The sequence below is a fragment of the Agelaius phoeniceus genome, chromosome 16, assembly GCF_051311805.1.
Source record: "Agelaius phoeniceus isolate bAgePho1 chromosome 16, bAgePho1.hap1, whole genome shotgun sequence".
Taxonomy (NCBI): Eukaryota; Metazoa; Chordata; class Aves; order Passeriformes; family Icteridae; genus Agelaius; species Agelaius phoeniceus.
Window position 1 is genome coordinate 11320006 of NC_135280.1, and position 14219 is coordinate 11334224.

The following is a 14219-nucleotide window of genomic DNA, read 5'->3' on the forward strand; positions in this document are numbered from 1 at the left end:
CTTTTATTTTCACTTCTGGTTTGACTCTTTTAACCCTTTCCTGTGTCTCTTGTTGGGGCTTTTATGTCCCCTCATCAGGTTCCAGTACATCCTCTCTGCAAAACTGCTGTTTCAAGTCAGGGGAAGCTTCTGGGTCTTTGGCACTAGAAAAGGTGAATTAGATTCTGCTCCTGGAAGGACAGTAGGGGTTGGGTGTGCAATCCCTCCACACCTGAAAGGATCCCAAACCTGATGGAACTGGGGGAAATGGGGCATAGATGGAGGCAGTGACTGGAGAGGACAGCACAGCAAAGGTCAGATGTGAGAGCTTGAGCAGAGCCTGTCCAGTGTGATACTGGGCTGGGCTGACAGGGTGGCCTGGAGACTTTGGAAGTAAATAAAGGTCAGCTGGATCAGCCTGTGTGGGTTGGAAAGGGCTGTCAGGTCTGATGAAGGAGGCTTTATCTCGATTTTTGCTGTAAATATTTCTTCTGCCTTCAATTTACTCCCATTTTCCCAGGCACTGCTCTGAAGGGTTCAGCTCAGGACCTGCCCTCCTGGGTCTGATTGCCACAGTCAGGGGCAGCTCTGGAGTAGAGATATTTCCAGGGAAAGAAAGTTTGAAGGACTTTATTCCCTCAAACATTTCAAGCCCCAGGCCTTGGGAGTGCCTTTAACTCCTCATAGCAGGTTTTAGATTAATATTTAGATACAGGAGCATTTTCAATATCATGTTGATACAATCAGTTAGCAAACAATGACTTTTCTTTTGAGTTTCCCATGGGAGAAGCCTTGATGTAGGGGTCATTTTTAGCTTCCCTTGTACATGCCTGCTTACCCTGTCCTGTGTGGGTTGGGCTGCTCTGGCTCACCACAGCCTGTGCTGCACCTGCAGGGCTCAGACAGGAGCCCTCAAAAGGGGAAGGGCTGGGAGAGGCAGTGCTGGTGATGGAGCTGGAGCAGTTTTGCAGAACTGTGAGGAGAAGCAAACTCTGATGTGAGGTTAGAAGTGGCAGCAGGGGCCAGTGTATTTACCTCCTATCAGTCCTGCCAGCCTTTCCTGCAATAGAAAATCCCTAAGATTAATGGGAGTGGATATAAAGGGCACTGCTAAAATCTGAGATCCCTGCTATTAACAAAACATGGGGTAAAATTCCTGGGTGGTGTGAGCGTGCTCCCAGTGAGCTCTCAGAGAAGGCAAATATCAAACTCAGTGGTACACTACAAGTGGTCCTGACCTAGACCAATTATTTTATTTCCTGGACCCAAATCTTACCTCCAGTGTAACAGGAGCTCACAAGCAAGTCTCACCAATTAGACATCCAGTAGAATTTGTTTTTAGTGTTGATCTGTTCCCAAATACAGATACTGCTGAGAAACACTGAAAACCTTCACTGAGAAATGTCAGGGCAGGGGAAGCTGAGCCTGTAGGTGTGGGTACATTTAAAGAAAGGTGAAGTGGCATCTTCTGTACTGCCAGAGCCTCATGGCAAGGCAGGAGGGAGGAATCTCTGCCAGTGTTCAGTGGCACATGCTGGGATTTTTATTACAAAGCCCTGATATCAAACACAGGGTGGAGGTGAGGAGGGCTGTTTGCAGCTCTCTGTGTCATCAGCACCTTGATCTGAGCAGAAGCTGAAGCCCTTTTGGCATCTGCCACTGATTCCAACCTCGGGCTCATGTGCAGTAGCAAATGCACAGTGCAGGTCTTGCAGCATCCCCTGGCATCACTCTGGGGGAGCTGAGGCCAGGAGGAGCCTCCTGGAAATCTCCCTGAGTGCTGAGTGGGTGTTTCTGCAGGCTCACACATCGGGATAGCAGAGCTCTCTTGTAGGGGATAGAATATAAAAAAATAAAGATAGTGTAGAGAGGAATCTCACCCCTAAGGAGCTGCAGCTGGGCCAATTATCAAAGATCAGGAACAGGCCTGACTTTAACAGGCCACAGGTGTAAGCAATGAGAAGAAGATGCTATAAAAGAGTGGGGTGGGTGGGTGAGAAGGGAACTGGGGTCAGTGGCTGCTTTGTGAAGAAGAAAGAGTCAGTGCTCTGAGGAGATGCCCACGAGAAACACCAAGAAGATCTGAAACTTTTGTAATAAGGAGACAGCAGTATAGAACCCCTGCAATAAGGTGACAACACTCTCTTTTCTCACAGCAAGTAATTTTGAAATATTTTATACCATATCTCACTTGGGCTCCTTTTTTATTTTATACCACAAACTAAGTAATCTAAAGGGAAAATCTTGCCATTACATGGTACAGTTCTTTTTAAGAAAAAATGGGAAAAAAAAAACAAACCCAAAGTGAAATTTCAAAAGCTTAAGTGAGAAGGGGGAAAAAAACAACCAAAAAGAGATCAATGTTCTTTAGTTTAAAATCCATATCCTCGAAGTAAGTGGCAGCCCTGCCCTCTAGTGCTGTTGCAAGTGAGGTGCTGGTGCACAGCTCTCAGCCCAAGCCTTGGCACACCTGAGTATTCTTTAAAGCAGATTGGAGTGGGGATTTCTGTGGGTTTTAATGGGTTTTATTTTGTACTTCTTGTGGTTGGTTGATTTTTTTAGGACGATGGTGGTGTTTATAATGTTTTCATAGGATTTCACTGTGAGACAACCAAAATCAGCCTCAGACTTTGACAGATGACAGGCTCTATGAAGTCCCTGAAGGACTTTGAGCATCTAAGCTAACAATTCTGATAAAAAATTCACTCAGCTGCAGAAGAGAACGGGTGTTTCTGTGACTCCTGACTAACTGGAGCTTCCCTCCGCAGCATTGAAGGCGAGTACGTGCCCGTGGCAGGCGACGAGGTCACCTACAAGATGTGCACCATCCCTCCCAAGAACGAGAAGCTGCAGGCAGTGGAGGTGGTGATCACCCACCTGGCCCCTGGCACCAAGCACGAGACCTGGTCAGGGCACGTCATCAGCTCCTGAGGGGTCCCCTGGAGCGTGGCTGCTGCCAGGGGGGCTCTGCTCAGCACCTGGCTGCAGGACCTGGCTGAAGAATTCTGTGTGAGGAAATACTGCATTGTCAATAAAGCAGATGCAGGCCAAAATCACCATTTTTTTTACAGCTGGCCTGATTAAAAAAAAAAAAAGGCAATTCAAATGCTAATGAAAAAAATCTAGCGTAATGTGTTTACAAGAAATGTATTTAAAGAGACCTAGTTTGTGTGCTTGGTGGAGGAGGGGAGGTTTGGGTTTTCTTTTGTCTCGTGAACTGATTCCAGGAAATGCCCAGGGGAAGGGGGGAGAGGTTTCAAGGAGAGCTCTTCTAGTGCAGGTGGTCCAGCCCAGCTCAGAGCCCTGGGTGTGGGTGAGCCCTGTGCTCCCTCTGCTGCTCTCCAGGGCTGCAGTACCTTCATTGCTGATTTAGTGCCTGAATGCCCTGGCTGACAGACAGAGGTGTTCATTGCTGACTTGTTTTCCTCATGGAAGGAAGTTCACAAACAGAGCAGCTGCCACAGGGTGGAAAATCTCCATCAGGTGGTTGTGCTCCAGTGCCCATCAGGTGCACCCCTGCAAATGGTGTGGCTGCACAGGTGTGGAAACTGTGTTGTACTGGGAAAGCTGGGGTTGTTTGTGAATTTACTTAGGTGCCTTGATGGTTGATTAGCAACAGATTTTATAGGCCAGTATTAAAAAAAAAATAAAAAATCCATCCCAAATTTAAATTTGCTCCAAGGTAAGTGGTAGAAAACCGTAGAGTAGTGGACACTTCATTGCCTCAGAGGGTGTCTGAATTTTGACCAAGCTGAGGATTTGCCTTTCAGACTGCATACAGCAGACTGGCATGGTGTGCCAGGGGCAGGCAGGACACCTGCACTGCTGCACAGCAGGTGTGGGCTGCCCAGGCTCAGCTGTCTTGGTGAAGTAAATTCTGCATCTGTTTCCCTGGCAAACTCCCTTGGTAGGATGTGATAGGGCCACCCTTCCCCAGACTTTCGTGTAGTTGTAGTGCTACTAAATTGTTCTTGCTCCTATTTGCCTTCCACATTTTTTTTTCAAATGAAGCATTTTTCTTTGTTATTTTCCTAACAGTGGATTTTTATTGACTTTGCAAATAAAAGTTAAAAAAAAATACACAACTCTTGTTAGTTGTATGAAACAGTGCAGCTTCAGTTGTGTATTTGGAGCTTCACCAAAGGTGCTGGCTGTCAGGAGCTGTCCTGAGCCCTTCACAGCAGCCAGTCTGTTCCCAGGTGTGATGTGGGGTCAGGAACTGCTGTGCTGGCTTCTTTTCTTTAGCTGTGCCTGTGTTACACCGTGCTCTAGTGGGGTTTGGGTTTGGTTTTGTTTTTATGACCCATAAGCCTTGGTGGTAGTGGTGGGTTTATCACTGTGCAACTTGTTGGAATATCACCCCCTGCTTTCTTTACAATAAATGCAACCATTTCAGTGCTTCCATGTGTTTCCAGTCTGCTCCCTGGGTAGCTGGTGCTGAGGAGGATCAGCTTTAAGGAAGGGGAGAATGCTGCTGCCTGTATATGCACCCCTGTGTGGTGACTTCAGTTTTATTTAAGGAAATGTTTTCCCAGCCACTGACTGCACTTAGCAGAACAATGAGGAAATAACAAGGCCAGCACATGTCAGAGGAGGCTCCCAGGACAGAGCAGCCAGAAATGTGTTTGGGACTGAAACCAATCAAAGCAGCAGCTCTTAAACTGTTGTCCTTAAAGAGCATTCCTACACTAGAGATGGTCCTGGTCCCAGGTCAGCTCCCATGAAAACAGGAATTAGTTAGGGAAGAAGGGTGCTGGGAGACAAAAGTTTTGGTGCATGAGGTGCATTGCAGCTCCCCTCTGTTTTTGTAAGCCCTTTTGGGGTTTTGGGTGGTACCAAGATTCTATTCTCTGCTTTTTTATTGTGCAAGTATCCCATGAACCTGGAACTGGAAAAATTATTAATTTTTTGGTACAGACAGCAGCATGCAACAGGTCTGCTTCAAGTATTTTATTTTCCATAATGACAAATCAAAACAGGATATTTTAATGATAAAATCAGATTTTATTCTCCTTTACTAAATCAAACCGTTTATACTCAAGATTACTTTCCTAATGCCAGATGAGAAAAGTAATAATAACAGTTAAACAGACTGCCAGGCATTGACTTGAATTTTAACAGAAACATAGTTCAGGTCATTTTTGTAGTATGAAAAATCTCACCTACCCTTAATGCCTTAACCAGGAATCTCAGAAAATGAACAGAAAGTGGCAGAAATAGATTTCACTAATGTGCTGAAGTTATTTTAATTAATTTTTAGAACTGACTTTTTAGATTTGGTCTGCACAGAGTGTAGGTAGCATGACCTGACTTGTGCCTTGGCACCACATCCATCCTGAGGAGGGAACTTTGGCACCAGCTGCTCCAGCATTCCCAGGGATGGCAGTCAGGGATTTCTGGTTCAGTGCCATCTTTCCAACCCCAGGAAGAAATAAAACATTTCCCTTTTACTCATCTTCCAGTTTTAGAAAAAAAAACTGTCTTATAATTCATGTTAATTCATATAGCACAAGGTAAGTATTTTTAAAAAAATCAACTGCTTCTTTTAAAAAGCTGCCTCAACATAAAAAACTAAGGATTAAGCCTTGCAGGCCAATTTTAAGACCATGAATCAACAAGAGGCAGATCATGCCTCCCCTTCCCTCCCTAAATTGTAATTAATTAGTTAAGGAAGTTTACAGGTATCTTAAAAACCAACCCAAAATATAACCCAACCCAAGCCCCAAAACCAAGCAAAAAGAAAACAAATTTTATGTGATTGGCAATTGAAAGGATGGTGCTAAAAGCTCTGCTGTGCTCCCCCAGGCAGCAAGGGGTATTCAAGTAAAACATTTCCCTTTGCTAATGAGTGACCTGCAAAGCACCTGCTATACATGACTGATTACATAAAAACAATACAGAATGAAGAGGATGTTTCAAGTTATTTTGCTGTTTTAACTGTCCTCAAAGTGCGAATTCTGAAGTCTTCTTTTATTTAAAAAATAGCTCTTCACAGATTCTTCTTGTATCCTCTGGGGATGTGACACTGTGGCCTTCTGTTCTGGAGTCTGTGAAAATTTCATAGTCATTCCCTCCCTGGAAGCAGAAGATGATTTAATTTTATTTAACAGAAAGCACAGTCACAAATAGGGACAGATGAAAGGAAACAGGGGGAAAATGGACTTTTTCCAAGGGCCTGCAGTGATTAGGCTCAGTGAACAACAGCACTGCCCTGGATGAGCACAGATCCCCAAAATCCATCCCTAGCTTCATTCCCAAACTTCTGTTTGCCACACTGCTTCCACAGGTCAGCATCAGCTCTCAGTACTTCAACTCTCTGGCAATGCTGCACTGCCACTCAGAGGGTCTGAAATGAACTGGCTGTGAGCCCTGTGCCAGAGGGACAGGTGATTCCTTTTGCAGCTGATGTCAGGGGGGAAAAAACTTCAATTTCAAGCTTGTCTTTCTCTTAGAAAATATTATTTTCTGAAATTTATAAAGTCCTGTGTAATGTAAGAGTTTTGTAACTGTGAGTTCTTATCAAAACAAGCCTTTTCTTATAAAACTTAGCCTGCCACTGTTCTTTGGCCATATTCAGATAGCTTTAATTTCAAGCAAGTCCTTGTGCTTGCCAGTGCCCTCACAAGCTCTTGTCAGGTCTCTGATCAGGTGTCTGATTTTTAAAAGCCTCTGAATTGCCCTGCAGAACTCTGCTCCATGGTGAGAGACAAGGGACTCTGCTCAGTTCCCCAGGGTGGAGCCAGACAGAGTAGTGAGCAAAGGCACAGTGTTAAATAAGACAGGAAATAAATATGTGTAATAAACACCAGCCAACAAAAATCAATCTACACTGAGCAGGCAGGACAATCAGTTTCACACAGTCATGACACCTAGGCATTTAATAGAATTATAAAGTTCAATTTTAAAACAACCTCTGTTAAGGCAAGAACCCTGTGTTCAATTCAGGAGACAAGGAAAACTTCTCATCTGCAGCCAGGTAAACATGGACACAAGTTTATGCCCTGACTTCAGCTCTTGTCAGGATTAAGGTTGTAAGGTTAGAACCTGCACTCCTTGAGGTTTAATTCCAGCAGCTCTCAAATCAGTGTATCAAACTAATGTACTCACTGGCATGGTCTTGTCTCCGAAGAAATAAATAGTCTTGTATCCATCCTTGGCAACAATTCCTAAGCAGTACCTTTTATCCCAGCCATCTGGGAACACATCAATGCTGATCTGCCCTCCTAGGAGAGACAGGAACCAAGACTTGTTACATTTTTACAATGTATTGCTGAGGGGAGAAGAAGGGAAAAAACCCCAAACTGGCTAAGATTTCAGGCAGAGGGAGCTTTGCAAAGACACAGAAATGTTGTGAGACTCTGGAGTTAAGTCCTGCAAGTACAGAAAGTGTTTTATAGGATATCAGTTATTAGAGCTGTGATTCAGAGATTATTTATCCATTCAACAAAGTCTGAGCACGTTCCCAAATACTCACTGCTATCCAAATGAACCTTTAGAAGAACTACATTTAATCTCTTTACTTTCAGAAAGAAAGGACACATGAACACAGCCACTGATCTATGTACAGCCATAAAATCGTAGGCAAAAGACCTTCTAAGGCTTTCAGAGTAGGAAAGGGAAGAAATCAGCCTTTTCAGCAGCTGTTCCAATTCTGAGCCCTTGGCCTTCACCAATACCCAAGAGCATGATTCCCAGCTGAAGCAGGTGTCCAAAAGGTATTTACAACATAAAGGAGACACTGAACTGCAGTTCCCTTTTGCCTTAGTGCTTCAGCACTAATGCCAACCATACTTTGCAGTTCTGAAAAACAATAAAAGGCAGGAGTGTGGGACTATGTTAGGAGAGAGGGTAAAATGAAAAATGCATCAAAAATTAATTCCCCCTTATTATATTTATTCCTTAAGTTTGCACTTGCTTTTGGATTCTTTCCTTCCTCCCACACAGTGCAGGTACAGCTGAAGAACCAAGGGCAACTGGAACAGCACTGAGGGAGTAGCTCTGATCAAAACTGATTCACAGAAACAACTCTGACTAATCTGAAGCATCTAATATGCTCCAAAATGAGCAGAATCAGTCACACAACTGACATTAAAGGACAATGAACTGATGACAAGAAATGAAGTTCTCTTTGTTGATGGATTTCAATTAAAATATCCCAATAAAAGGCTGAGAGGAAAAAGAGGCTCAGTCTTGCCTGCAACCACCCCCAGAGAGACCTGTCACACAAATGAGATGGGATGTCACAGCCATAAGAGAGTATGACTTAAATGAAATTTAAATTAATTGATGTTTTAAATGACATTCTTTTAAAGTATTACCTATTGAAAATGTGAGGCCTTTGCCTGCAAATTCTCTTTGTAGATCAGCTACAAATTTCTCTCTTATATGCTCCTTCTGTTAAGGGAAAAAGAAAACAAAACCAAACAACAGTTACATGCTGTAACTGTGTTGATTTACCAATGAAAAGATAACCCAAAAACACCTCTAAAAAAGAATGGTTTTATTGATTTGAATGGACCCAGGCTGGTTACACTATAGAGGACAACAAAGTATGGTTTTACCTAGGACAGGGTTTTTTAGAAACCCCATGTATAGAAGTAGGATGTTCAGTACTCTGGATATTGGATTAAAAATATGAGCCAAACCCACCCTTCTGCAAGTAATCCTGGCTATTCCAACAAAAAACCCATTGTCTATTGCTTTAGGTCTGAATGAACAGATTAGTTAAACCACATGGAAAGGATTAAAATGAAAAAAACCAATTGCACAAATGATGAAAGTTTTTAAAAAATCATAACCTGGCCATAACTGCCTCCTCCAGGAGAGCTGGGTATTTTTCAGGAGTTGTAACTCACTTTATCAAGTTCATAGAACTCAAGTCGTTCCTCCTGGCTGCAGCTTCTTCCAATGGGGGACACATTTAACATCCCATTTCTGAACTCAATGAAAGTGCCTCTGCAAGGGAATTGATCACGAGACAGAAAATGGATGAGAAAACTGCTCAAAGCACTAAATATCACAGTAAATTTCCATTTAATTCTACAGGCAGTGGGAATCACCTGTCTCACTACATGCAGGTACCTCTGGCACCAGTAAGTCTTTTGGACTTGGAATCTGGCAACCTCATCATCATCATCCTTACTGGCTTTTGAAAGCACCTTTTGGTTTAACAAGTGTGACTGGAGCATCCCATCAAGCCCAGGGCCTGACAGGCCAGGCTGTCAGTGTGGGGTGAAGCTGCAGAATTCCCAGCAGTGTGGGCAGTGCCCTGCCCTGCCTCACAGGGCACCTTTCAGTGTCTGCACAGCTGCACCTCACACCTCACACAGAGCTGCTCTGGCTGCACTTCTCATCTCTGAATTCCAAACATGGCAAGGGAACTCTCCTACTTCAAACCTGAATCTCCTTCCCTCTGACACAAAGTGCTGATCAGTATTTCAATCCCTGTGCTCCAGCTGGGGACTTGTCTTTGTATGCATGGACTGAGCTCTGTTTCACACACACAGTGCTGCTCCCCAAGCAGAAATTACTCATTCTTTTTGCTGAGCACCCTGAGCTGAGCTTTACATCCCCCATGGAGAACAGGGCCACAGTGAGATGTCTGTGTGCACATACCTCTTCTTTGGCAGTTTGATCTTTGCAATGTAACTCAGGCAGTAGTTGATGACATCTTGAAGGATGTCCTCGCCCAGGTGGCCCTGAATGCTCTAACAAAACAAACACCATTCAACCAAGGGTCCAGAATTTGAGATTCTAAAAGCAAGTCACATGGAAAACATAGACATTGGGTAATCAGGCATGGTTAATAGCACAGAGAAACAAACATGCCTTCAATCAGTAACATCAGCTGATGCTCACATGGTACTAGCTAAAGGCTCTCTTTTTTCTTTTTGTTCACTTTATAACACCAAACTGTCCTTTAATATGAATCCCAGTTGTACCTGCTTCAGAAGGAAACTGTGCCACAGGCAGCAGCCCCAAACAAAAAGCTCCATTTAATGTCTGCTATAGCCAAACATGAAGAAATGGAGCTCGTTCCTGCAGTAAACTGGAACCACTGGTCAAGGCAGCAAATTCAGCCAAGATCTCTTAAATGTTTACTCTCCATTATTTATGTTAAACATTACATGCCAAATGAATGATCCATTAACAGGACTAACATATGAAAGCAGCAGCAACTTTGGTCTTTGAAAGGGTGATTACAAAGGACTACACTGTACAAATAAATCAAAATATTGTTTAGAAGATTTCTTTTTCTCACTATTGGAAATTTCACATTTACCTGCTTGCTCAGGAATTTCCCATCTTTGTATGCTACCAGGCCATTTTCTGAGAACACATAGTCATATTTTTCAATCACTGCAAACAAGCAAAAAGACAGTAACTCATCATTTCCCCTCAGTGCTTTATGCAGAATTGTCTTAAACGTTAAATAGCTTAAAATACAGCAAACATTAGCTCCTAAAGCATGAGAATTTCAGCAGCATAGCATCAAGAGCAAGATTAAAGCTTGTCTCATTTCTCACTATGATTAACACACACCTCAAATCATGTGAAGTCAATTGTTTGACTTACCTGTGGGTTTTACTTAGAGGCATGTAACTCTTTGCATTAAATGTAAAGGAATGACCAAACAACTGGCACATGGCCTGGCTTGAGAGCAAGTCAAATATTGCCCTTTTAGGTTTGTTTCCTCAGTGTCACTAATGCTCAGCAGATGTCTGGGAGCTGTCTCAGCACCACACAAGATGATATGGTTTACTGGAGAGCACTTGGAAGGCAAACAAACTCTGAGCTGTCTGGGTACTACAGGAGGCTGTCAGTGGCATCAGTTAAGTAAAGACCATTAAGAATAAAAGAGTAAGGCAAGAATCCCCACAGTGAACAAATCCAGGTCCTCAGGGATGTGCTCTGCAGCTGAGCAGCCCACACGTGTATGTCACACACAGGCCTGCACTGTACACAGCACTGTGACAAAGCCTTGCCAGGGCTCTGCCACCAAGGCAGGATTTCACCATTAGCAGCAACCTCTTAATTTAACATCGAGATACCTGCAGAGTGCAAACAGGCTGCGATTTCCAAACGCCGGGAAGCAGCTCCCCACAGCCTGAGTGCAACACAGCACCCCCAGGAAGACAATTACAAGCAAAGGAAGAAGGGGATGGACGGGGTTCAACCTCCACCTGCCCTTGGCGGCTGCCCGGGGCCCGGAGCGCGGATGGCCTCAGCGGGATCGCCTCAGGGGGATCGCCTCAGGGGGATGGCCCCAGCGGGATCGCCTCAGCGCGGATCGCCTCAGGGGGATAGCCCCAGCGGGATGGCCCCAGCGCGGATCGCCCTTACCGTCCTCGCCCAGCTGCTCGCGGATCTTGGCCAGGTCCGAGCCGCCCACCACCCCCACCTTCATCTTCTGCCGCAGCCGCTGCATGAACGCCGCCATCTCCGCCGAGATTCTCTGCAGTCCAAAACAGAGCCGTCAGATTTGCCAGAGGCCAGCGCCTCCATTCCGGAACAAGCAGCCCGTGCGGGTCCTTCAGCAGCGTTAAATGAATGAAGTGCGCCCACAGAGGCCGCGGCACACGGCACAGCCGGGCCCCGCGCTGTGCCATCCGCCCCGCTCCCGCGGGCCCGCAGCCCCGTCCCGCACTCGCCTGGCGCGGCGCCGTGAGGGTGCCATCCACGTCGAACAGGCAGAGCGCTGAGGGCGGCGCCGCCATGGCTGCACCGCGGGGCCGCCCCTCCCGTCGGGCCGCGCGCGGGGCGGGGAGAGCGCAGCCGCGGAGCGGCGGCGGGGCCATGGCGGTGGTGAGGGCCGGGGCTGCTGGCGGGGGCCGTTCCCCCTTGCCCTCCTTCTCCCCTTTCTCCCCAGCTCCCCTTTCTCCATCTTTCCCTTTTTCCATCCCTTTTTCCATCCCTGTCTCCGGCCGCTCGGCGGTCCCTGCACGGGTGCCCGCGCGTGTTGCAGCATGGCGGGGACAGCGCGGAACCTCCGTTCCTGCCTTTGCGCCTTCCCAGCGTCCGCTCCCTCCTTCGGCCTGATCGCGGCCTCCTCTCCTTTACCGTGCTTTGTCCACTTTTTTCTGTTTCCCTAAAACTGCTGTATAAGTGGTTATTTAAGGAGTCGGCGATTCCAGCAGCTTTCCTGGTTTGTTGCTCAGCCAGCGGGAGGCAGGGGGTGTGCCAGGGTCGGTCACTGAGCTCACTGGTATCAGCTGTGTTAGCAAAGTTTTCCCTCTCGGTCTGCAGGGAGGGATGCGAGCACAATCACCGGTTTTTTATCACAACACTGGTTTAAGGTTACAGTGACCCGGGGGTTGTGCTTTACTGTCTGTAGGGGCCCGAGGGGGCAACTCTGAGCTCACTGGTGGGTTTAAATAGGACTCAGACGATGACCCATGGGAATCTACCTTACAGGCTTGGCTCTGCACAGTCAGGACTACAGCCTGCACAGCAGCACCTGCTGGGAGATCGCTACAGAAGGAGCTCTGGACAAGGCCATGGAGAAGGGAAGCTGCTCGCCTGCCCTGGATTGCTGCTTCGTGGCAGTGTTTGCAGTCACAAGCCCAGCGAGCTCATGGTGTCAGGAGTTATCTCAGGAGACTGCGAGAGCCGTCCGTGTGTCTGTCCCACTTGGCCCCTGCTGCTGTGGTCCAGCAGAAGGCTGTGGATGGGAGGACAGAAGAGTTCAAACTGGTGTACAGGTTCCCAGGGATAAAATACTGCAGGGTCCTGTCGAGACTGAAGCTGCTGCAGACTGCCACCTCCGTGATCATGCTGCCTCCCATCTGCTACCTCTACCTGCAGGGCCAGGTGTCCCAGAATATCCTCCTCTACACAACTGGCATCGCTGTCTTTGCTGGGGCAATGCTGTATGGTATGAGCTACTTTTTCAGAAGAATTATTGGATTCATCTACTTAAGTGAAACTGGACAAACTGTCAGAGTGGCCCACTTGACATTTTGGGGAAGACGTAATGACATTTACTGTCCCATAGAGACAGTGGTGACTCTGGATGAAGTTGGAGATAGCAAGGATGAGCTCCTTCAGCAGTTCAAGCGATATAACAGTACAGATACTTTGTATTTTACAATTAAGTATGGCCAGATTGTAGACAGACAGAAATTTGCTCAAATATTTGGAGAATTTGTGTGACACAGCAGCTCATTTCCAATGACTTTCCATGTCTATTGTGCTTATTCCACGAGGTTTAAATAGTTCACCAAACTACACATCCCTGTCCATTTCCTGTGCAAAGCCTGCTGTAAGTGCACCCAGTGTACAAAGTCCCAGTGGTAAGGCACAGCCCACTGGATTAAAGGTCCTGCATCTTGTGTATGGTGTGAGGAGTGTCTGTTCCATGTAGCATTCAGTAATGTCATAGCATTCCAAGCCTGAACTGTCCTCAGAATGTGCCAAATTACTGGGGATGAAACATGAAAAATCTCTCGAAATGAAATGCAGGAGCTGCCAGAGCATCCCCACTTCAAACTCAGTGTTTCTTTTAGGTCATTTCAGGTTGGCTGGGAAGCCTCTGGAAATTAAAGCTGGTCTGGTACATCCATATGATGGGTACTGCTGAATGTCAGAGAGGGACATGCTCGTGTATCAATGCAATTGAGGGCACTGGGAAGGTGTGTGGGCTGTCCTGGCCTCAGGAGGGTCCTCCAGGATGGGAGTGGAGCTGGGCAAAAGAGACACTGGCAGCTCAGCTGTTAAGTTAGAGGCTGGGACAAAATTTCAGGAGCCTCTTACAGAAATTGCCATTCTTCATTGGAATGGGAAAAGCAGCACCTGTCTTCATGAAGGATTGTGGTCTTATTCCATGGTATTGGCATGAGTTCTCCTTTTCTGAAACCTCGGTAGAAATGAGGAATTTAAACCCAAGAAAGAACCAAACATATCACCTATAACATGTAACACATTTTTGAATTGTCAGAAGCAAGGTAACTCCTTACACACCTCTTCTAGTTCTAGCTTAATTTGTAACTGGCAAATAAACTAACTCTCACCAATAATCTGGAGTGTTCTTTCCTTATTTTTTCTTCATGTGAAGTGAAACCTCTGTTTCTTGGTGGATCACCAAAGGATCAGTTAAGTAAAATTGCCATTTAAGTGCACAGGGTAACCCTGAATTACTATTTCTCGTGTTTAACTTTTCCTAATGGAGTTCTGGGAGTTTAAATTTTGGCTGACACTGTGTAGCACAGCAGTATCAAAGGAAATCCAAATGTTCCTTGGTG

The 14219-nt window shown here is 45.9% G+C and overlaps 3 protein-coding genes across 5 annotated transcripts in view; 2 read left to right on the plus strand and 1 right to left on the minus strand.

Annotated features, from left to right (window-relative positions):
* Positions 1 to 4381, plus strand: part of CARHSP1 (calcium regulated heat stable protein 1) — a 39200-nt gene extending 34819 nt beyond the window's left edge. For all 3 annotated transcript variants that reach the window (XM_077186992.1, XM_077186993.1, XM_077186994.1), the window contains exon 4: positions 2748 to 4381. In XM_077186992.1, coding sequence (XP_077043107.1) covers positions 2748 to 2910 — 163 coding nt within the window. In that variant the 3' untranslated portion in view covers positions 2911 to 4381. The remainder of the gene's footprint in view (positions 1 to 2747) is intronic.
* A 533-nt stretch (positions 4382 to 4914) lies between these two features.
* Positions 4915 to 11756, minus strand: PMM2 (phosphomannomutase 2). Its single transcript, XM_054643644.2, has 8 exons — positions 11631 to 11756; positions 11323 to 11434; positions 10262 to 10338; positions 9595 to 9686; positions 8835 to 8934; positions 8298 to 8373; positions 7087 to 7202; positions 4915 to 6054 (listed from the first exon to the last, which is right to left on the minus strand). Exons 1-8 carry the CDS (start codon positions 11694 to 11696, stop codon positions 5950 to 5952), a joined length of 744 nt encoding a protein of 247 aa, XP_054499619.1. The 5' UTR covers positions 11697 to 11756; the 3' UTR covers positions 4915 to 5949.
* A 19-nt stretch (positions 11757 to 11775) lies between these two features.
* TMEM186 (transmembrane protein 186) lies at positions 11776 to 13310 on the plus strand. Its single transcript, XM_077187050.1, has 2 exons — positions 11776 to 11784; positions 12358 to 13310. Exons 1-2 carry the CDS (start codon positions 11776 to 11778, stop codon positions 13129 to 13131), a joined length of 783 nt encoding a protein of 260 aa, XP_077043165.1. The 3' UTR covers positions 13132 to 13310.
* Positions 13311 to 14219: the final 909 nt, after the last annotated feature.